General features: G+C 40.3%; 1 protein-coding gene across 1 annotated transcript in view; it reads left to right on the forward strand.

The window, feature by feature from the left end:
• Positions 1 to 22955, forward strand: part of SETBP1 (SET binding protein 1) — a 139414-nt gene that overhangs the window by 96881 nt on the left and 19578 nt on the right. The window contains exon 3 of the mRNA XM_075269763.1: positions 11519 to 14930. Within this exon, the coding sequence (XP_075125864.1) occupies positions 11519 to 14930 (3412 nt within the window). The remainder of the gene's footprint in view (positions 1 to 11518; positions 14931 to 22955) is intronic.

Raw genomic sequence — 22955 nt, forward strand, 5'->3', positions numbered from 1 at the left:
TGCAGTGCTAACCACTGAGCCACTGTGTGGCCCCAAATACTACCTCTTATGTACAAGAATATAACTATTCTAATACTTCCTACTATGTACAAGAATATAACTACTATAATACTACTCCTATATACAAGAATATAACTGCTATAATACTGCTCCTGTGTACAAGAATATAACTACTATAATACTACCCCTATATACAAGAATATAATGACTAGAATACTGCCCACTATGTACAAGAATATAACTACTATAATACTGCTCCTGTGTACAAGAATATAACTACTATAATACTGCCCACTATGTACAAGAATATAACTACTATAATACTGCCACTGTGTACAAGAATATAACTACTATAATATTGCCCCTGTGTACAAGAATATTACTACTATAATACTGCCCCTATATACACGAATATAACTACTATAATACTGTTCCTATGTACAAGAATATAACTACAATAGTACTGCTTTCTATTTACAAGAATATAACTACTATAATACTGCCCACTATGTACAAGAATATAACTACTATAATACTGCTCCTGTGTACAAGAATATTACTATACTATTGCCCCTGTGTACAAGAATATTACTACTATAATACTGCCCCTATATACACGAATATAACTACTATAATACTGCCTCCTATGTACAAGAATATAACTACAATAGTACTGCTTTATATTTACAAGAATATAACTACTATAATAGTACTCTTATATACAAGAATATAACTGCTGTAATACTGCCCCTATGTACAATCATATAACTACTATAAAACTGCTCCTATGAATAATATAACTACTATAATACTGCTCCTATGTACAAGAATATAACTACTATAATACTGCCCCTATGTGCAAGAATATAACTACTGTAATACTACTCCTATGTACTAAAATAAAGCTACTGTAATACTCCATTAATTTCGCAAGAATCTGGTACCCCATACAGATAATTGCAATATTGAATAATTTGGTTTTCTGTCTGAAAAACCCTATTGTAGTAATAGGAGCGGGTTAGATTACATGGCCGCGTTAGGATATACGAGTGGCTCTGGCTCCGGATGTCTGCAGGATAGAGTGCAGGAAGCCTTATGATCCATAATCAGCTTTCTCATCCTATAAACTATATCTATTTTTTATGACTTTCTTGCGCGGCGTGACCGTACAACACATCAATATCTTCTGGCCGCTCATTATGCGTTGGACGTTTGTGTATTGCTGTTTTATCGATCCCCGCTGCCGTAATGATGCCAGCAGGCAAGAAAAGGCCAAGCTTGCAAGAACGCCACCGCTGCTTGTAGAACATTTAGTTTGGAAGTTGCTACGGTTCAAACCTGCCTATAATAACTGTAATTCTCTCATGCACAAATTGGTAGAAAACGTCTTCTGGGAGACTGGTAGGAAATAAACATCGCGTGGTATAAAAGACTACACAATAGAAAGGCTCCAGGGTCAGAGTATGGTAATACCTGCAAAATGAGCACCGTGGGTTACCTTTGTAGGACGCTGCTCAATTACCTAACAAATCAACAGAGAAAACAATGTTATAATTTACAATCCCTGCAGTCTGTAATTTCTCATAATCCGGGAATAGACGAGAACAATTATAATAGGTTTGGTAGAAAATCTCTCAATAGGGGTGAAGAACAACAGAAGAGCTTTGGGTCTTCCAGCTTTCTTGTCTATCAGAAACGTCATGGATGGAAGCCTGTTCTCTGGCTTCTTATACGGGTTTGAAGAGCATTTGTCCCAAAATGTCCAAATTTTCTTTACTAGTATAAATTGACATCATTTTTCTATCCAAAAAATAAAATAACACAACCCTAACCCTAAAAATTCAGCCATTGGTTGGGTGGAGACCATTGTGATTGAAATTAGTTTTACAAAAAATGGCATAACAAAAGGAAAAGAAGTGATTCTGCACCCACCGATCTGCCCCACTGTTCCCACGTCAACATTTTTTGGGGGTTCTCATTGGTTTCTGCTTCCTGATCCTGCTCTCCATACACAGGAAGCGAAGTCTCAATGAATCATTGGCCAAGGCAGTTCTAGCAATTGGCCAATTTGTAACTCCCTACGAGGGGTCAAAGTAGGTAACCAGGATCGGTAAGGTCACTACTAGAGATGAGCGAACACTAAAATGTTCGGGGTTTGAAATCCAATTCGAACAGCCGCACACTGTTTGACTGTTCGAACGGGTTTCGAACCCCATTATAGTCTATGGGGGGAAATGCTTGTTTCAGGGATACGCAACATTCGATCAAATTCTACTTACCAAGTTCATGAGTGAGGGTCGGGCTGGATTCTTCTTCCTGCACAGCATCCCCGCGTCCTCTTCCGGCCTTGAATTCACTCTGCTAGGCATCGGGCCTGGGCAGAGCCGACTGCGCATGCCCACACTACAATCAGACATGCGCAGTCAGCTCTGCCCAGGCCCGATGCCTGGCAGAGTGAATGAAGAGCCTGAAGACGCCACGGGGACGCTGCTCAGGGAGAAGACTTCTAAAGGTAGGAGAAGAACCAGCGTTGATTGGCAATGTATAGCATTCTGCCAATCAACGCTGGTTCTGCATCGAATCTTAACTTCGAACAGCGAGTGGTACTCGATCGAGTACGAGTATTTCGAATACCGTAGTATTCGATCGAACACCTACTCGATCGAGTACTACTTGCTCCTCTCTAGTCACTACTGGTTCTTTAATTTTAATGGCTTCTTAATTTTTCTTTAAAAATTAATTTTCTGGCCAGACAACCCCATTACGGACTGTCCTAGGCACTCATTTGGCTGCACTCATTTTGCTTACGTACACATTCTTGGCTGAATTGGAAGAGGTGAGTTTTTGGAGAACAAGAGGATTGGTCATGCTGAAATCCATTTGAGCGATCTTCATCTCTCCCAATATCTACTGCCAGGAGAGAGTCTGTTGCTCCATACGAACACTAGATGGTTGACCGGTCCCACCAAACTTTGGTTTTGCCAACTTTAATATGGCCACTAGCTTTTACAAAAACCGATATAACTAAATAACAAAGAATGACAGAACCTTTTGAGTCAAAAACTAAAAAATTTTTTGTTTTCTTATCTAATTCATCCCCAGACCTCCTGTAAATTTTATGTCTAGGTGTTCCATGAATGTGTTGAGGTAAGGAACGTGGTCCTTGTATGGAAAGATAAAGGGGGGGGGGTCATCATGGACCTGTTCACACCCCCCAACCCCATTGGCTGCTCCGGCCTCATTTTTTGGCATGGAGGTCATTTTCTTAGCTGTACCGCGACTATGCTGGTGTGATAAACAAGAACAAATTCTTTGTGGGATTAAAGGATTAAGATCTGAAAGGTGATTCAAACTCTTCTCCGAAGTGAAAAACACAGATCAGAAGAGAAATCCTTCGTTTCAGTCTTTGCTCAACTTGTTTTCCCCTTTAATTAAAGAAAGTGATTGAGAAATACTCCTGGGGATTAGATGCTCGTTAACATGGGGGGGATCTAACGAGTTTGGGCCTTGTAAAAAGAGCACTTAAAATATTTTCTTATTATCTGCCTTAGCCAGGGATAAACCTCTGTGTCTTGGATATTTTTGCATCCTACTTATTATATAGACGGGAATACTTTGCACCTTTTGAAAATTTCGAAGTTGTTTTTTTTTCCATCCCTACTTTGTCCCAACAAGTGTTAATGGAGTTTCTGCAACTTTTAAAAGGGATTTTAAGGTTTATAGGTTTTCTTTAAAGTATCTAAAATGACATGCAGATACATTTTTATAGGGTTCAGGGCTCCAATTTTTGTAGACTGAGCTGTAATGCAGGTTGGCCTGAGCATTTTGGAGGTCGGTTTATCTAAATCTGTTCAGCCATTCCAAAGATATAAGCCCTTCCACTGTTGACGCAGATTTGGGTATACTAGCCAAGTGGGCAGTAACACTGGTTTTCTTGTAGCTGGATCTCTGTGTGCTGTAAGTCATGTAGTGTTATTACCCACTTGGCTACTTGACAATAATCTGTGTTAACACTAAAAGGGCTGATATCTTTTGAATAGCTGAACAGATTTGAATAAACCGACCTTAAAATTGTTCAGGCCAACCTATTAGAAAAAGGGCTTATATCTTTTGAATAGCTGAACAGATTTGGATAAACCGGCCTCCAAATTGCTCAGGCCAACCTAGTAGATGAAATATGACACTAAAAGGTCTTATATCTTTTGAATAGCTGAACAGATTTGGATAAACAGAACTCCAGGCCACCTATTAGATGACGTATGACCCGGTGACATGTCTACTATAAAGTGAATGAGGTTGAACTACAATGCCACTTGTCACCCATAAACAAATATGGCACTGTTTCTGGAAAGCAAAACCTTCTTTCTAATCTTGAACAAGCCCTTAAGCCACTTCCTCTCCGTGAGTAGAGAATGGAATGACTTCAACAGTCTTGATAGCATTTGCCGTGACACCATTGACTCGCAGTGACAGGCCCTCTTGTTTTCTGACTGGCCTTGCCTAAAGTGGCTGCCAACCTATGACAAATCCGACGGCTTAATTGCAGAGTAATAATTATTAGTTTCGCTCCATATCAATCAGTGGACGTTAAAACCCGCAGATCACAGGGCCGGATACTATAAAAAGATAGACACGTCTGTGCGCAGAATGCAAAAACAGGCTGACGTTGGGGGGAGAAATAGAAATGCCTTATAAAGTAACTGGATATTGTGTGTCCTGCTCCAGTCTCCTCTGGCTGGCAGAGCTCTGCATTAATCATTTAGTGTTTAGCTAAGGACATGACTTGCATACAGGCCTTCCCCCTGCTCCCTGCACTACAAAGTAGATTACTTTGCTGAAATGAGACAGGGCTATTGATTTACACTTCCCTTATCGACTATTCCCCAGTAGCAATGAAAATAGCTGTGATATCCAAACACAAACACTGGATCCCAGCGCATTTCCAGGCCGGCTGAATGATGAGGCTGCACTACAGGCCCTGAACGGCGTCCACGCGTTAACACTTCGCAGGGCACGATAATTCTGGTCATTCGCTTTCTCTGTTGATTTGCACTAGGTAGGAATATTCACCTCTCATTTAGTATGGCTTTCAATAACTAAAACATTAACCTATTGGTCATATATGGTAAAATCTGCTAAGAGTGTTGGTAAAATATTCCCCTCTAGGGTCAGTCCAAATGAGCGCCCAGGTCAGAGTCAGGTCTGTGCTTTTTGGTTTTGCAATATGGGATGGTATAGAGGTCTCTGGTATATATTGATGGTGGATATGGCTATTTGGATTAGAAAAGTTATCAGTTTGATTTTAATGGCCACTATGTAATGCTTCATTGCCCCTGTGGTGGCGCTGCAGGATAATTGAAAACTTGGCTTCACATTTTTTACAGCTCTGTTTACAACAGTTTTTGGTTTAACCTGCCTATGAAAATCTTCCAGTGTATGAGGTTGTACCCCAATGTATGTAACTACATGTTAAAACCATTGTATACGTCAGATGGATGGATAGATAGATAGATAGATATGAATTGTTATACCAAAGTAAACCCATCCAGCCATTGACAACAGGACATTCTTGCAGTATCTGTCAAGTCCATGGACCTGTTCAACAGACACGGAATATAATGGATCTTGCCAGATTTGGATCATCCAAGGTGTTAACTGGACAAAGAAAATACAATAGGAACATTAATGAGCTATGCCTATATTAAATCTTTCCACCTATCTTGAGCATAGGTCGAAATTGTTATGATCATTGGTGGTCCTAGTTCTGGACAACCAATTATCAGAGAAAGGGGCATCCTAAGATCGTTGTGGTCAAGCATGGCACTGCTGGCTCATTCCACTTTATGGGTCTTCTGGAGATTTCCAGAACACTTTATAGTTTAAATATCATAAATGCAGGGAAGACTAAGAAGACCCCCAAACACAATCTCTATTATCGCTCCAGCAAAGTAAGTCAACAGGCAAGGTGTCCGCTTAGTACCAATAGCCTTTCTGAAGTTCTTTCTTCTAAGCTAGAAAGCTGCCTTTGATGTTCATCTCTTGGGGTGGTCAATGAGAGAGTCTTGGGTGGTTGGCTCATTACCCAAAAATGTAATGAAAAATCTCCCATTATTGAATTCAGCTGCCATTGAAATGGGACTTGTCTTTGGATGGGTCATGGGTGTCCATCTTATGATATTTAAAGGGGATACTAGAAAGTGCCGGGAAGACTAGAAAGACTCAAATGTGATCTCTAAATTGATACTATTCAAAAATGACTATGAAAATCAGGGGGCCACACGGTGGCTCAGTGGTTAGCACTGCAGCCTTGCAGCGCTGGAGTCCTGGTGTTCAAATCCCGCCAAGGGCAGAAAAAAAAACATCTGCAAGGAGTTTGTATGTTTTCCCCGTGTATGCATGGATTTCCATCCCATATTCCAAAAAAGACATACTGATAGGGAAAAATGTACATTGTGAGCTCTATGTGGGGCTCACAATCTACATTAAAAAATATTACTATGAAAGTCAAATGTATTGAAAAATCTCCCTTTTATGAACAATGCTATCCCTTTAAGAACCTTTTTTGTGATGTATCTATGTAGTGTTCAGATCTGAGGTTAAACCCCAGTCTAATAAGTCCCCATAGACTTTAATTGATAGTTTCATTCAGTTGTCAAAACAAAGTCGTAATGTTCTTAAAGGCAGATAAATAGCATAAACATGTTCTGGCAAAGTCGTCCTAACAAAGCCGCATTCACAGGACTTGTGTAAGAGGGGATTTTCCGAAACCACACTTGTAAAGGGCACATAGGCTAAACATAGCCGAGCACTCGAGTTTATTAGGAAACAATATTCATATTGTGCTGTGTTATCTCTCAGCGAGGTGACTGGCTGAGAACAGGAAATGAGGATGAATGGGAACTTTTACCGAAATAGCAGTAAGCTGAAGTCTATGGGGAGGGGGCTAGAGTAGCAGGGTCTGTAAGATATTGTAAGATTTTTTTATATTGTAAAAATAAACTTTAAATTACTTAGGAATATAGCACCAAAAAGTGCAGCAGTGCCGCTGTTAGAGTGTCTGTACATGGTAAGCCTTCTTCCATAAACAGCGCCACACCTGTCTACAGGTTGTGTATGGTTTTGCAGCCTATTCACTTCAATGGGTCTGATCTGTAATATCCAGACACGGTTCATACACAGGTTGTAGTAATGTTTGTGGAAGAAAGTTGCCATGTCTTCATGACTTTGCACAGCTCCTTTAACCCTTTCCTGCATCTTCACATACATCTGTGTCAGGAAATGTGGTTAGTTAGCCCATTCCCCGGTATATGCACATGATTATCACGCGGGGCCCGTGCGATCCACAGGATCCCGGCTGTAACACTATTCCAGCTGTGTATAAGAAGGTAATTAATCAAGTGGCGCTGTTTAAAAAATCAGCTAATCCTGCAAAAAACAAGTCCACATCGACATAAAAAAGGAAAAGGTTATGGCTTTTGGAATATGACAGAAAAATTAAAAATGTTGCTTCATCCATAAGGTCAAAATAGGTTGCAGAGTTAAAGAGTTAGTTAGGGGTTTGTTTAGAGAAAGGGGGGCCTATGACAAAGATGAACATGTCACTAGCAGAGCCCCATTCAACCGGGACAGGCAGAACTTGTGCTTGTTTTCAGTACATCTCTTTTCCATGATACTTAGGTTAGTTCTCCTAGTTGTAAGGCCCGTGTATAGGGGGAAATGACTCATTTCACATAAGGGCCATTTTGGGCTAATGTCTCCTCCCTAAGGGTTAGTTCACACGGGGCCAAAGAGGTGGATTTTGACAGCGGAATCCACGTCATAATCCGCCCCTTTACAATGGTGGTCTATGGAGACCATTAGTGTTCTTTTTTATGCTACTGCCGATAATGGGGAAAAAAAGAAGTGATCTGCCCTTTCTTCAGGCGGATTCTGCGGCTTGCTGAGTCGCGGCTTCCGCCTGGCAGCCGCAACCTCCGGCGTCGGCCCATTCATTTGAGCTGACTCCGGGGTGGGGGAAGCCGCGACATCGTGGTAGGCGGGTTTTGACCATATTTTGACTTGGCTCCCTGAGTCAAAATATGGTCAAAATCCGCCCCACCGCCCCCCGTGTGAATGAACCCTCACAACATGAACTGCCTCTACCTGTGATACCATAAACCTGCATGGTAGCAATACTTCAAAAACATTCCCATGATGCTTCAGGGAGGAAAGTGTTACCTTTCTTGTTAGCGTTTTGGGACTTACAAAGGTATAGGGAATAGTAACGTTCCAGGCTTTGTGGATATAGCTCTGTCAAGTGTATGAGAGCTGTTGGTGCCTGTACACACATGGGTGAAGTCAACTGACCGACTGACTATCCAGTGTGTATGGAGGGTGTCTGACTCTTCCCCGACATGATGTTGGAAGAAGCTCAGATCAAACCACTAATGCCTTCGTCCACTTCTCTCACATAGGTGGTCTCTAGAGATGACCTTTCCTAGCCTAATTATATGGGCCAATGCCATGTATGGCCTCTAGTGATGGACACGTTTGCTTCTTTGCCACTATAGTCCACTCGTCTGCCTGTAGGTCACACTTTTCTTGGTGTCTAGTTTTCCCTTGGATGTTGTCTCATTGATTTCACCTTGAGGCCTGTCACCAGGATGTAGATAACTGTGACTATATTGCTTTATCTTCTATCAACTGTTATGAACTGTGAGCAGTGCAGATAAGGGCCTAATGCTTTGATGTGATATCAACCCTTACAAACCACAAAACAAACAGACATTTCAGCTGTGAATCTCTGTGGCCTTATGCCATGTGCTCGGCCAAGATAGAGGTTTACACGGAGCGAAGGATCCTCCTCGCCCCGTGTGATGAAATCCTCATTCAATCGCAGTTATCTCTCTTCTTCCATTCACCCGTCTGTTTTTGAGCTCCAGTGGTTCCAGAAATGGAATATGGAAATGTTTGTTTGTTTTTTTGAGTATCAAATATATCTTGCAAGGGTTCAAAATGGCCGACATCTCCTTATTGGTTCATATTGTTCTATGAACCACTCATCCATTTATGTATATACTTGTATGTTTATATTGAAAGCCTATTTGCAATATTCTTGTTGTGGATTTTTTTTTTTTTTTTTTTTTTATTTAGCCTTTTTTTAGACTTTATTTTATTTTTTTCTAGCTTTTAGGCTTGCGTTGAGATATATATTTATTATATATATATATATATATATATATATATTAATTTTGTTCTAGGGTTGTTATTTTTTCATTACATATTTTGGTTTTTGGGTTTGCATTTATTTATTTTTGGGTTTGCATTGATTTTTTTTTTTTTATCTAGATTTTTTTTTTTTTTTTTATCCCAGCATTTTTTTTTTTTTCCTGCATCATGAACAAACTTGCTGATTGAGTTTCTGCTTGCCTTTTAAAATTCTCTGTAGCCGGATAGTGTGCTGTAATTAACCCACAGAAGCCATCAATGATGCACTATTTTTCAACTTTTAGGATGATTAGAATATGAAAATGAAGGGCACAATGGTGCAGATGTTTTAAAATCACAGCAGACAGCAATTAGTGACATGAGAGCCAGCTGCTTATCTCTCCAGATAAAGCCTCTTAATAGGGAATTACACTGGCGGAGCTATTAACACAGATGGATCTGCAAATGATTTAAAGAGAGGGCGTTGAAGAATTAGCTTTGATTCGTAAAGAAATCTAGAAGATTCTAGCAAATCCATATGTGCGTATGTATATGTGTTGGTGTGTGTGTGTGTGTATATATATATATATATATATATATATATATATATATATATATATATATATATATATTACACACACACATACATATAGTACATAATAGTATATAATTTATTATTCATTTATTTTTTTTCTTCCTGTTTTAAAGGAAGTCTACCACCACTATAATACTATAATCTCTTCAACCCCTTATGCAAATCAGCTGTTTGGTGCACCCTAGGTGTGACCATGTATACCTATGCCGCAGGACCGATTTTCCTCTGTGGTTGGTAACTATCTTTGTGCAATTATGTTGGCTGAAAACTGTTGCTCACATGTGCCGAGTGCAGCTAATAACTCATTTGCATACAGATTAATAGTTTATTTTCATGGCAGTAAAATTGCACAAAAAGGGTATATTCAGTAACTGCCCCAAGAACAACACATTGGGGTTTCAGAAGGTATTTTGGTGGTCATAGATCTTAGTCGCCTTATATCTGTTCTATGATGCCATATTATAAAATTCTCACCATAAATATTCCATTATATAATATTTCTGAGGTTACGGATGTATACATGGTCTAAAGACTGGGTAGACTTTACATCAGGGGTAGGGAACCTTTGGCTCTCCAGCTGCTGTGAAACTACAACTCCCAGCATGCTCCATTCACTTCCATGGGAGTTCCCAGAACAGAAGAGCCAGTATGCATGCTGGGAGTTGTAGTCTTGCAACAGCTGGAGAGCCGTACGTTCCCTACCCCTGCTCTACATGATGCCAATGGTGGCCGCACTGGTTCACCACTCAATAGTTTCCCTTTATAATGGATCCAGCAGGAAGCACTTTTTCCTGTTTTCCTATTCTGCTTCCTCATACCACACTTTTTGGGCACATCGGGGGCTAGTTAAACTTTATTTCATGACAGCAACACCATTCATGACTTTGGCTTCTGGTCTAACCTTACATGAGTCCAGTTTTATCATATATAATGATAGCAAAGTGTTAAAAAATTTTGCGAATTCCTCTGGTTACGGGACACCATTCACTGTAGTCAGGACTGAGGAAGATTTTCTACCAAGATTATAAATCTGTAGCTGCTTTGCCCTACCCGGCTTCATAACTTGAGTAAATTAACTGATCCGCCAAATGACTTTTACGTTTTACGAGTACAAAATATAAGGACGTATTAAAATCTGTGTTAGAAGCGTCCTAGAGATTAATTGCCGCAGTATATAATAGGTTAAATCTGTGTGATTAATACTCATCTTCCTTAATTAGACAGCAATAATTACTTTTCAGCAGTGCCTATAAATCTGTAAGTAGACTTAGAACTGAGAAGAACTTGGTCGTGTCTCGGGTGGCATGTAATATGAGCAAGCCGCTCGTGACCTGCTGGGATTTTTATCTGTCGTAATCTGTTACTAAGTGCTAAATATGACAATGTTTCCTTCAGAAAGTGGAAGATGATTCTGAAATTAAAGTCTTAACCGTAAAAGATTGTAAGGTTAGAGGCCGGGATTCATGCGGTTATTGGATAGAGAGTCTGTCGAACATCCGTAAATCTTATTTTTTATTTTTTTTTTTGTTCCCGTGATTGGTCCCAACTTCCTATCGTGTCTCTCAGAATTTTAAGCAAAGCAAATAATCAGATACATAGTAGTAAATGATAGCAATAAAGGCATATTGCTTCTGCTAATGTATATTGTAACCTCCTTTGCATACAAATGCATATATGGCATGTATACTGTTGACGACTATTTTACAGCATTACTAATGAGCTTTTTTTCTCTTATAGGTGCATGAGAAGTTTCAAAAACATTCGGGCCTTCATTACAACTCCAGCGTTCCTCCAGACATCACCAGTAACACCTTAAAACCAAAGCACCAGCAGAAAAGCAACCAGAATCATCTTGACTGGTCACCAAAATCAGACTCTGGCCCTTCAGCGCAGAGTGGATTTCTGAATGCAGAGACTGGCAAAAAAGACCCATCAAATGTCACCAAGAGTCCAAACCCAGAAACGGCTTCTCAGTTTGTCAAAACTCAGTCTAAGAAATCCAGCATGGGGAGTTCTTGGAGTCAAAACTCTGCTTCCAAGGAAATTACAAGCAGTTCAGCTTCATCACCAAATGGTGGCAGCAGCAATGCTCAATCCGCTTCTAACAACAACGAGAGTCAGGAGCTGTCTAAGTCAGAGGACCAAAAAGGTGGCTCATCTGAACCACCTGAACAGCCGTTTGGTAATACGAAAAAGAAATCTGGCAAAAAAGAGTCGAGTCAAACCATACAGGTGGCAGAGACAGACAGGGCAAAAAGCAGTCCAAAAGCACTTGAACCCAAAAGTCACGATACTGTGGAAAATAAGAAGGATAATGAGAATTCGCCAGCCAGCCAACAGCAAGAATTGACCTCTGGAACGAATAGTGAGGGTGATTCAAGCCACATGCTTCCAATGAAATCTACACCAGTGGATCCACCAGTTAATAAACGTAAGAAAAAAACCTCTTTGAAGCAAGCTATGGACAAAAAGTCACCTGACTCAGACCAACCTCCGGGTCGGCTAGTAATTAATGAAATCGGCAATCAGAACAATTCACAAACCCAAGCTAACAAGAAGGACAACAAAGTAATCAAGCAAACTCGAGTCACTGCTCATGAGCTGCCATCAAAGATAGCGGAAGTCACTGGAAGTATAGGAAAAACATTTGTGAACAGCATGACCCGTCTTCAAAAGTCTTCACCTCCACCTGTGTCAAAACCCGTTTCTGATAATGCTCGGTCTAAAGTGTCAGAAATACAACATCCTAAATTCGTAAAGAAAAGATGGGCCTATTGTAAACCTAAGGTAAACACTCATGAAAATTCTGCTTCCCTCTCTGAAAAAATCGTAGTAGATCCTCCATCTGCTTACCCAATAACTCCCTCAAGCCCTCTTTACACAAATACAGATAGCCTTACAGTGATAACACCAGTGAAGAAGAAAAGGGGTAGACCAAAGAAACAACCTTTACTTACTGTGGAGACAATCCATGAAGGAACATCAACCAGTCCAGTAAGTCCCATTAACCGAGAATTCCCTGGTATGAAGAAAAGAAAGGGGAGACACAGTCTTGCCGAACTGGTCCAGATGACGCCTTCAATGGAAAAATCCATTGGTGAGATAGAATTTCACAAAAAAGTTGGTAAGCTCGGAATGTTGGATAAGAAGACAATAAGAACCATCAATAAAATGAAAACGCTCAAAAGAAAGAATATCTTAAACCAAATCTTGTCTTGCTCAAACAGCATGGCCTTGAAATCTAAATCTCAGTCGCAGACAAATGCAATAGCGACTGTAACCACAACTCTTGATGCTAGATTAGGCAAGCAGATTAATGTTAGCAAGAGAGGAACCATTTATATAGGCAAGAAAAGGGGAAGGAAGCCAAGAGCAGAGCAAGTTCCCCAACCAAGTGAACGTAGAACAGCCATTAAACAGACCAGGCCTGTTTCTAGCCAGCCCGAAAACCCAACAGTGCCTTCCAATTTGCAGTCATTTGTGGCATCTTCACCAGCAGCTATTCACAGTTTTACAACTCAGCTCTTAGGTTCTAATGGAAACCTTAGTCCTGCCAGCACTGATACAATATTTTCAGATCTAAAAACTATGCCAAATCTTCAGCCAATCAGTGCTCTTCCAACAAAAACACCAAAAGGAATTCACGGAAGTTCCTGGAAGTTATCTCCGCCTAGATTAATGGCTCACTCGCCTTCCCACCTGTGTGAGATTAGTTCCTTAAAAGAAGTCACACTGTCGCCAGTAAGTGAGTCTCACAGTGAAGAAACAATCCCTAGTGACAGTGGTATCGGTACGGACAACAACAGCACTTCTGATCAAGCTGAGAAGAGCTCAGAGTCTCGTAGAAGGTACTCCTTTGATTTTTGTACTCTGGATAATCCAGAGGTTACTCCATCTGATACCAGCACAAAGAACAAGCATGGTCACCGGCAGAAACATCTCATTGTCGATAACTTCCTCGCCCATGAAAGTGTTAAAAAGCCAAAGCACAAGAGAAAGAGAAAAGGGTTACCGAACAGGGACAATCTTCAATTTCTTGCAGATCTTGAAGACCTTATTAACAAGTTTCAAGTCTTTAGAATTTCCCACAGAAGTTATACATTTTACCATGAAAACCCTTATCCCAGTATTTTCAGGATTAATTTTGATCACTATTACCCAGTGCCATATATCCAGTATGACCCATTGCTCTACCTTCGCCGGACCTCTGACTTGAAATCAAAGAAAAAGCGTGGTAGACCTGCCAAAACCAATGACACCATGACAAAGGTGCCTTTTTTGCAAGGGTTTGGATACCCTATTCCCAGTGGAAGTTACTATGCACCATATGGAATGCCTTACACATCAATGCCTATGATGAACCTTGGTTATTATGGTCAGTATCCAGCTCCTTTGTATCTGTCTCACACGCTTGGGGCAACTTCTCCATTTATGAGGCCCTCTGTTCCACCACCACAGTTTCATACATCCTCTCATATGAAGATGTCTGCTGTCACCAAGCATAAAACAAAACATGGAGTTCACCTGCCTACTTCAGTGGGTATGGGCTTGGGTGACATGGCTCCTTCCAAAACTGGAGCCACTGGACTTTCAAGCAACCGCCTTCACAAAAGGAAACACAAACATAAGCACAAGCATAAGGATGACCGCATCCTTGGAGGACACAGTGATTTCAGTGGTCTCTTTTCAGGCAAGTCCACAAGCTTTTCAAGCCATGTGGCAAATGAGAAGCTCAGCTCCTCTAGCAAGGACCTTTTCACAGTGAGCGAAAAAAGTAAACACAAAGAAAGGCCGAAGCACCAGCATTGTGAAACTGGACAAAGAGGTCCAAAGAGTTCTTTCGAGGTGGACACACTTTCTTCTTTGTCCCTTTCAGATGGTCAACACTTGACTCAGTCAAAAGACAAAAGTGACTTAACCAATGAGTCTGATAGCTGTCTGAAACGATATTCTGGAAATGACTGCGGTGGCAGATCAGATTCTTCGGACTTGTTTGTGGAAATGAGCTCATCCAGTGACAAAAGAGATGGGGACATGAATGGCAATAAAAGAAGGACATTTGAAGGTTTTGGGTCCTACAGAGAGAAAGACCTTCAGTCGTTTCGAATGAACAAGAAGGACAGAAGTGCTTTTGATCATTCTGGATCAGGTAAGAGTGTCTCCTTTTTCTGTTAATTTTACCCAGAATGCTTCTCTCGTTAACAAATATGGTATATTCTAATAGATTAGACTTGCATTTTAAATGGAATCCATAAATATAGGCAATCCATTAAAATTGCTGATATGTGGAGTATATCTAGTGCATGCAGGTAGAGCATGGCTCGAATATTGGCCGTACACCGAAGAGGTTCTAACTCTACATTTGAAATTGTAGTTAAAGGGTTTTCAAAAACTTGAAAAAATAAGTCTGCCTCCTTTTTATGAAATTATTATTATTTTTTTTTGGTATTGCAGCTTATCTTCATTGATGTTGATTGAGTATTTGCAGCAATACCAAACTTAGCCAATGGGCAAGACCTTCTAAAGCTTGTTTTAATTGAAAACCATTTTGGTATGGGCTGCATAGGTTAATCTATCTTATGTCTTTGGGTGAGCTATGTATGCTTATTAGTCCAAACAGTATTATTTGGTTTCTTCAAGGCACCAATATTTTTTGGTAGTAAACATAGCCCATAGACTGCCTTGTCCTGAGCCCTGAAATCAGTCAAACTGTACTATATGCCCTTCCTATATTACAATGATGGTCAGAAAGCAAGTACTATCTGTGCCTATATCATTTACTGGTCTCAGTACTATTTATATCTACAAACAATATAGTTGGTACCAACATCAATTACAGGTTAGGATGAAGAGTCTACATAATTTACAAGCTGCAACAGGTTGGAAGTGCTATTGGTTTATGTGATTTACACAAAGGAGACAGTACTATCTGTGCCTACATGATTTACAGGGCAAGACAAGAAGTCGGTGCAATGTATGCTTTCCTCATTTACATGTGACCGTATTTGTGCCTATATCATTTACAGGACATAATTTACAGGGCAAGATAGAGGCCATATTATTAGTTTGCATAATATACAGGGAGAGACAGGGAAGAAGTACTACCTGTGCCTATATCATCGTGCAGCTAACAAGGGTATACTGCTCCATCTAGCAGGGAGAGCAACACAGTACACCAACTCCCTTGGCACAGCTGGCAACCACCTTGTTATCAATGTTCTTGTTGGTCAGTAGGAACACGTGGTTGGGGGGGGGGGGGGCAGGAATAGCCGAGGAAGTGCTGAAAACCAAGTATAATGCCCTACAAGTTACACAGTAGTGAGGTTCCTTGGTAAAGGATAGTTAAAATAATGTATACATTTTCTTTTAGGGCATAATTATATTTCAGTATAATTAAAGCGAGGGGCATGTTTAATTTAAGTCGTTTAATGTTTTCGGGAAAAAAGTCAGCTCAATTAAAATGTTCATTGGTTTTCTGATTGCAACTTGTGTGATGGCTCTTTGTAAAGATATTACTCGGCTTCTATTGGAAAAATGTTCTCTTAATTAAAAACTACAGTAGAAATGAAACTGTAATTAAATGGACTTTGGTGTTCAACAATGAGCTGGGGACTTGAATAATGTTCTGCCGCCCCATGTTCTTGGATTGAAGTTACTGAAGGTGGAAGAAATTTGCAATTTGTATCCATATATTAAATGGAATACAGTGAAAATGAGAAGTTCTCCCCTCCAGTAAACTGAATATCTAGCTCATTAAGTCATGATGACTTAATGAATTAAATCTTACCTTGACTCGTAGACCCATCCAGCTATGATGTCTCACCAATTGAAGGTGTGAATTCCCATACATTGTTAGAGAATTTGATCCCAATATATCTTTGTAGGTAAACTCGTATAAGTAGTCTCAGACAGGGGCAAGTAAGAGGATAGGATTCAGAACTTTGACCATGCCAACCTCTAATTGGACAGTATCAGAAAGCACAGATTCTGGACCCCTTGCCTGCTTCAGCCTAAGACCACCACCTGACAGTACAGAGCCTAATTGACTTATCAGGGACCAAGATTAACTGCACTTATTGCTCAGGAACGTTGTGTGGGGGTCTTAAGAAAAATATTCCCACAGTGCCTGAATTACTGATGCCGCAGCCATTGAAAGGATGTTAAGAGCTGGAATTGGAGGTTGTCAAAGGTCCTCTTTTAAATTAGTCAAGTTTGATGGTTGAAACAGTGCTCGTAGCTCAGATCTAAGGCCTATTAACAATGTAGTTGCTCAATTTATTTTTGTTTCCTGTTTTTCACATTGATGACCACCTCGGAAACCTCAGTGTTCTCATTCCCAAGCCACAAACATACATTAAGCTGCTTTGTATATCTGTCTTTGTGACCCTGGAAATACTACGCTTGGCCAAACTGTGATCTGCTCAGTTGACGTTTCATGTCTGGTAGTAGGCCTTCTCTGAAAAACTCATACCTTTGGTACAGGTTAAGATAGTTTTCAAAAAGTTGCTCAAAAAAAGTCCATAGATATTTGTTTAGGTTAGTAAATCCGTTCTGTTGGGTGGGATGAGTAATGCCTCTAGCATTGATGATCTTTTGTGGCTTTACCAAATGACTTTGTCACTTGTAATCTCAAGATCAGCTTTTCCTTCCATAAACCTGCATAAGAAGTGGGAGCTGCTAACTAATAGACCAACCAATGACCCATTCAACAGTTATTTTGGCATCCTACCTCTCCAGAACAAACAACTATCACTTGCAAGTTTCTTATGTCAGATATTATTACTCAAAAGTCAATTGGATAGATTGGCCAGCACTTTTCTTTTTGGATATTTTTCAATTCCCTAGGGAGATTATTATTCACAGCTATAACATTTACTCGTTAGATTGATGACTAGTGATATGATGCAATTGCTCTCAAATTTTAACGAATGGCAGTAGAAAGAAAATCTGTTAATCTGGTCGCCAATCTATTGATCTCTTCTATCTTGCTCGGTGGCTTTTAGTGGCAAGATGTGTTGGCTTTAGATATTGCACGAGTGGCCCATGTAGAGTAGAGCTTTATTGTCTACAAAGACCAAAAGTATCCACCTGTCCACTGCATATCTACTTGTAGCATTGTCATAGTCTATTAAAAGGGCACCATTATCTGCTGCTTCTGGACCAAAGTGATGTACCCACTAGTGGTGAAAGGAGGGTATTCTTAGCCCTGAGTAAGTAAACCCTTTTGATACTGTTCCCCATGACTACTGAACTACCTAGTGTGGACACGATCTGCAACTTGCGAGCTTGTCCAACATGGAGACATAGATTAGCAGGTGGACGGCTAGTCACCAAAACTATAGGGTGAGCCACCTGGTAATTGGCATGATGGTACACAGGCCTAGGGTAGATTTTCTATTTATTTGGCTACAGTACTTAAGGGATCTACGCTGGTGGCCATGATGGTAACCTGCCCTGATAATTTGTCATAGGTCTTACTCCATTTCTTAGTAGGTTATTTTTTCAGTACAAGTTACCATATTTTTTATCTGGATATAATAATAACTGTATCTTCCAGCCTATTTGCTCATAAATATCATCCTGCTTGATCTCTTTGCTTTCCAGCACTCAATCATTATTTCCCGTCAATGTTTTCAGTGTTGACCACATGAAAGATTAATCAGACAAGGAAATGGACGGTGTGCGTAGCTTTGCCAAGTTTTTCCTTCCTTATCTTACTACAGTGGTCTTAGCTGACCAAGTCAAAGCTATTTATCTTCAGTATTTGATTTTTTTTTAATGGGTATTACTAATTTGCACACGGCAGTGCTGAATCTGACTTTTCAGACTGCGTGGTTAGACTTTGGATTGTGCCAATTGCTAAATTAGATTGATTTAAGAGCAATCTGTACATATGAGAGCCTAAAGGTAGCTATATACTTATCACAGATGTGTGACCAACAGTTTTTCCTGCAGACTTCTCCATAGACGTACAAGCCTAGTCAAACTGAGTGTACTTGTGTTTTCTGTAAGGGGAATAATCCACTGCCAGACTCCACTGACAGGGACTTCTCTCCCATGGGTAAAGTATTGAGCATGTTGAAATTCAGCATGTCCAATCCATAACCGATGGTTATTGTCAATTGCCCTAATATTAACTGGTGGGCCAGCTATCTTAAAGGGGCTCTATCAGCAAAATTATGCTAATGGAGCCCCACATATGCGTGAATAGCCTTTAAAAAGGCTATTCAGGCACCGTAAATGTTATATTAAACCCCGGTCCTGTTTTTAAATAAAAGCATTAAAACATATATGCTAATCGTACCTGAACGTGCACCATGGGCGGGGTTGCACGGTGCAACGTCCGCTTCGGGCACGCCTACCTCTTCTGTCTTCTTGTAGTGACGCCCTCTGGTTCCGTGTCATCTTCCGTCTTCTTGTCTTCAAATCCCGCTCCTGCGTAGTAGCGCTTCCCTCCGGAGTTTCAGAGGATAAGAAAATGGTAGGAGTGAATGGAAGAATACAATAAAAAGTGCAAATTTAAGGATCAGTAGCATAAAATACTCTTAAAGAAGTGCATAAAGTCTGCTATGTTCAAACAAGAATATTTTACATTTTGTTCTTGAAATTCATAATTAGAAACCAGAAAAGAGGCCAGCCTAGAGGTCAGCCAATGGAAAATGGTGGAAGGAATTGATGGTTTCCGAATTTAGTGTGAGAGATTATAGAGACATGTAATGTCTTGATGATAGGAAAGGCCAAATAGTGATATTTTACAAGACTGTGTGGGGTTTAAGTTGAGACCAATTTTGGGTGCAGTTAGAGAAAAAATGACTGTCACAGCTTCAAAATAAAATGATTTGTGATATCCAATTATTAATATTGTAAAATTAATTTGATGTATAGCTTATGGCATATTTACTTTAATAATAAATCAGTCACTGGCTTTTTAATCAATTGGGGGAGAACTTTCCCACTTCTGACACCCAATTATGAAGGAGCTGGAGTTGGACTCAAATTCACAAAAAAAGGAGTAAGGGGGGTATTGTCACTCCTTGGCGGAGAGACCACCGCTTGCACATTCCAGTGAGTGCCCTCTATTGGTTTGCAACACTGAGGCACCTGACTTCCTAATTACATCATGGAAGACAGATTTGCATATTCTTCCCATAGTCCCTTGCAAAGTGCAGTGCTAAAGGCTTAATAAGTCTCCACACATCTATATGGTGGTCTCTCCCCAAGGAGTGACAATACCCCCCTTACCCTGTCTAAGCCTCTCACCTCTACCAGGTTAGTCTTCTCTACACCGGGCTGACGAGATGCAATAACATGGAAACGGCTGTCCTCGGTTGAGAGACTGTACCTGGTAATAATCCCAGCATCATTGCAAAACAAAGGCCACTTGGAAGGTCGAGCATGATGTTAAAGGGAGCAGCCTTTATTGGGCTATTTCACTGAGATTCTGTCTTCCTAATTACATCAGGGAAGATAGGCTTGCATGTTCCAGTGAGCGCCCTCTATTGGTTTGCAACACTGATGGTTTGGCCTTCTCAGCCCTAATTTTTGTTTTTTTATCATATGGTATTTGTTACTGTTCTATACTATTAATATACTCTATGTTGCTTCAGTGAAACTAAGCAGGTATGTCCTGGCTGCTCCAATTATTTGGCATAAACTCAGTTTGGTGTAACCCATGTTGACAATCCATGGTGTCAAGGGAGAATAGCAATTACGATCAAAGAGTTCTCCTGCATAGATTTAGAATCTAGCTGGAAACTGGTCCCTAGTCACAAGCCTTGGATAATTTGGAAGGTGGAGGGATTTTTTTTCCTTGTGAATGGTGTTAACAGTCCTCCTCCGAGACATAATGTATAAATAGAACAAATATCGGCTACAAATTACAGCTGATCTGATCAACACATTTTTTTTTTTTTAATTTGTATATTTTGACAGCAGCCAGGTGTGAAAAAATGGCAGCCTTCGCAGAAACCTCTCGAGGTAGAGGTGGTATTTGTTAAATCATTACGCAGCTTAATGTTTTAGAAGTCTCGCCAGAGGAGTGAAGAACTTAAAACTCCACTTGTATAGGGTATGTAGCAACGTGTGAAAAGAGGGTCCCACTCTCTTGTGAATGAACTCTATGACCACTAGTTAATCTATTTACCCATATAGTTTGATGAAATCCAAGTTTTATGGTTTGTTATGCTGGGGAGCAAGATAGCCTAAGACATAGGTTCACCTTTGTACAGAAAATATTCTACATTTCCTGAGTATTAGAAGTGTTATACTCCAGAGCTGTATTCACTGTTCTGCTAGCTGTTATTGGAAACCATCAACAGGACTTATATAAAGCAGGAGACAATTTGTGTATCCTAGATCAAAATATTGTACAGTACCTCATGGAAAAAAATAATTTCTAGATTATGAAGTCTGTATAGACACCTAATTTACAGAGAATTCGGAATATTTCAGTTTGGCTGCCTGTAGAAGTGACTTCAGCTCTGAAATATAATACAGGATGTACCTCAGGATTAGTAGAGAATCATTAATGTTATGTAAGTACACACTGACTCACCAGCAAAATAGTGAGTGCAGCTCTGGAGTATAATACAGGATGTAACTCGGGGTCAGTACAGGATAAGTAATGTAATGTATATACACAATGACTGTACCAGCAGAATAGTGAGTGCAGCTCTGGAGTATAATACAGGATGTAACTCAGGATCAATACAGGATAAGTAAAGTAATGTATGTACACAATGACTGTACCAGCAGAATAGTGAGTGCAGCTCTGGAGTATAATACAGGATGTAACTCAGGATCAGTACAGGATAAGTAATGTAATGTATGTACACAGTGAGTGTACCAGCAGAATAGTGAGTGCAGACCTGGAGTATAATACAGAATGTAACTCAGGATCAGTACAGGATAAGTAATGTAATGTATGTACACAGTGACTGTACCAGCAGAATAGTGAGCACAGCTCTGGAGTATAATACAGGATGTAACTCGGGATCAGTACAGGATAAGTAATGTAATGTATGTACACAGTGACTGCACCAGCAGAATAGTGAGTGCAGCTCTGGAGTATAATACAGGATGTAACTCAGGGTCTGTATAGGATAAGTAATGTAATGTATGTACACAGTGACTGTACCAGCAGAATAGTGAGTGCAGCTCTGGAGTATAACACAGGATGTAACTCAGGGTCTGTATAGGATAAGTAATGTAATGTATGTACACAGTGACTGCACCAGCAGAATACTGAGTGCAGCTCTGCAGCATAATACAAAATGTAATTCAAAATTGGTATAGGAAAAGAAATATAATGTATGTATGCAGTGACTTCACCAATAGACTAGTAAGTTCAGCTATGGGAAATACACACTGTATTTCTGGGCTTGGCACCCAGGCTGCTGCATCTGTACAGTGTCCAGAACAAGAAGCAGGCTGCTCCATACATTGCGTAATGTTCATACCTCACTATTGCAGTTCCATTCACATTGGCATATTGGAGTTGTCCAGGAGTTATCTAAAACTTAAGGGTGACTTGAGTAGTTGTAAAACAAAAAAAGACATACTCGCTCACCTGTCCCCAGCATTTTGTAGCAGAGTCCCAGTCCCTTTTCATCCTATGCTTGCTGAGCCTTAAGCGGAGAGGCTCAAATGACCACTATGACCAATCCATGGTCACAGGTAAGGAACTGAAGACTTACCAGAGTCACGTCACTGGTCCCTCACCAACAACCGCTTAGACCAGTAATTGGTCAACTCCTGTGCATAGAGCCCAGCAAGTGGAATGGAAAGGGGATGGTACTCTACAATAGAGCCTGGGGATAGGCGAGCATGACTTTGTTGTAGTTTATTTTACATCCACCCTGGACAACCCCTTTAAGTCATATGAGCTGAGCTGAAGTAGTATGGTACATCAGCTACACAGTGTATAGATCTGGCGTCTCCTAGCTCTGTACAGTGTGCAGATCCAAAAGGCACAACAGCTCATTGTCAGGGTACTGGGTATCGGACCCAAACCATACCAATACTGAGGACCTATCTTAAGACTAGACTTCAATATATAATTTTGGACAACCCCTTTAATGGTCACACTTTTTTGCATGTAAGCAGCCACTTTACCCCTGATGCCATATGTGTCTGTTATGGCTCAAACTTTTGGGTCTTCTAAAACTTAATAGTT

Source organism: Leptodactylus fuscus, chromosome 1 (genome assembly GCF_031893055.1).
Source record: "Leptodactylus fuscus isolate aLepFus1 chromosome 1, aLepFus1.hap2, whole genome shotgun sequence".
NCBI lineage: Eukaryota > Metazoa > Chordata > Amphibia > Anura > Leptodactylidae > Leptodactylus > Leptodactylus fuscus.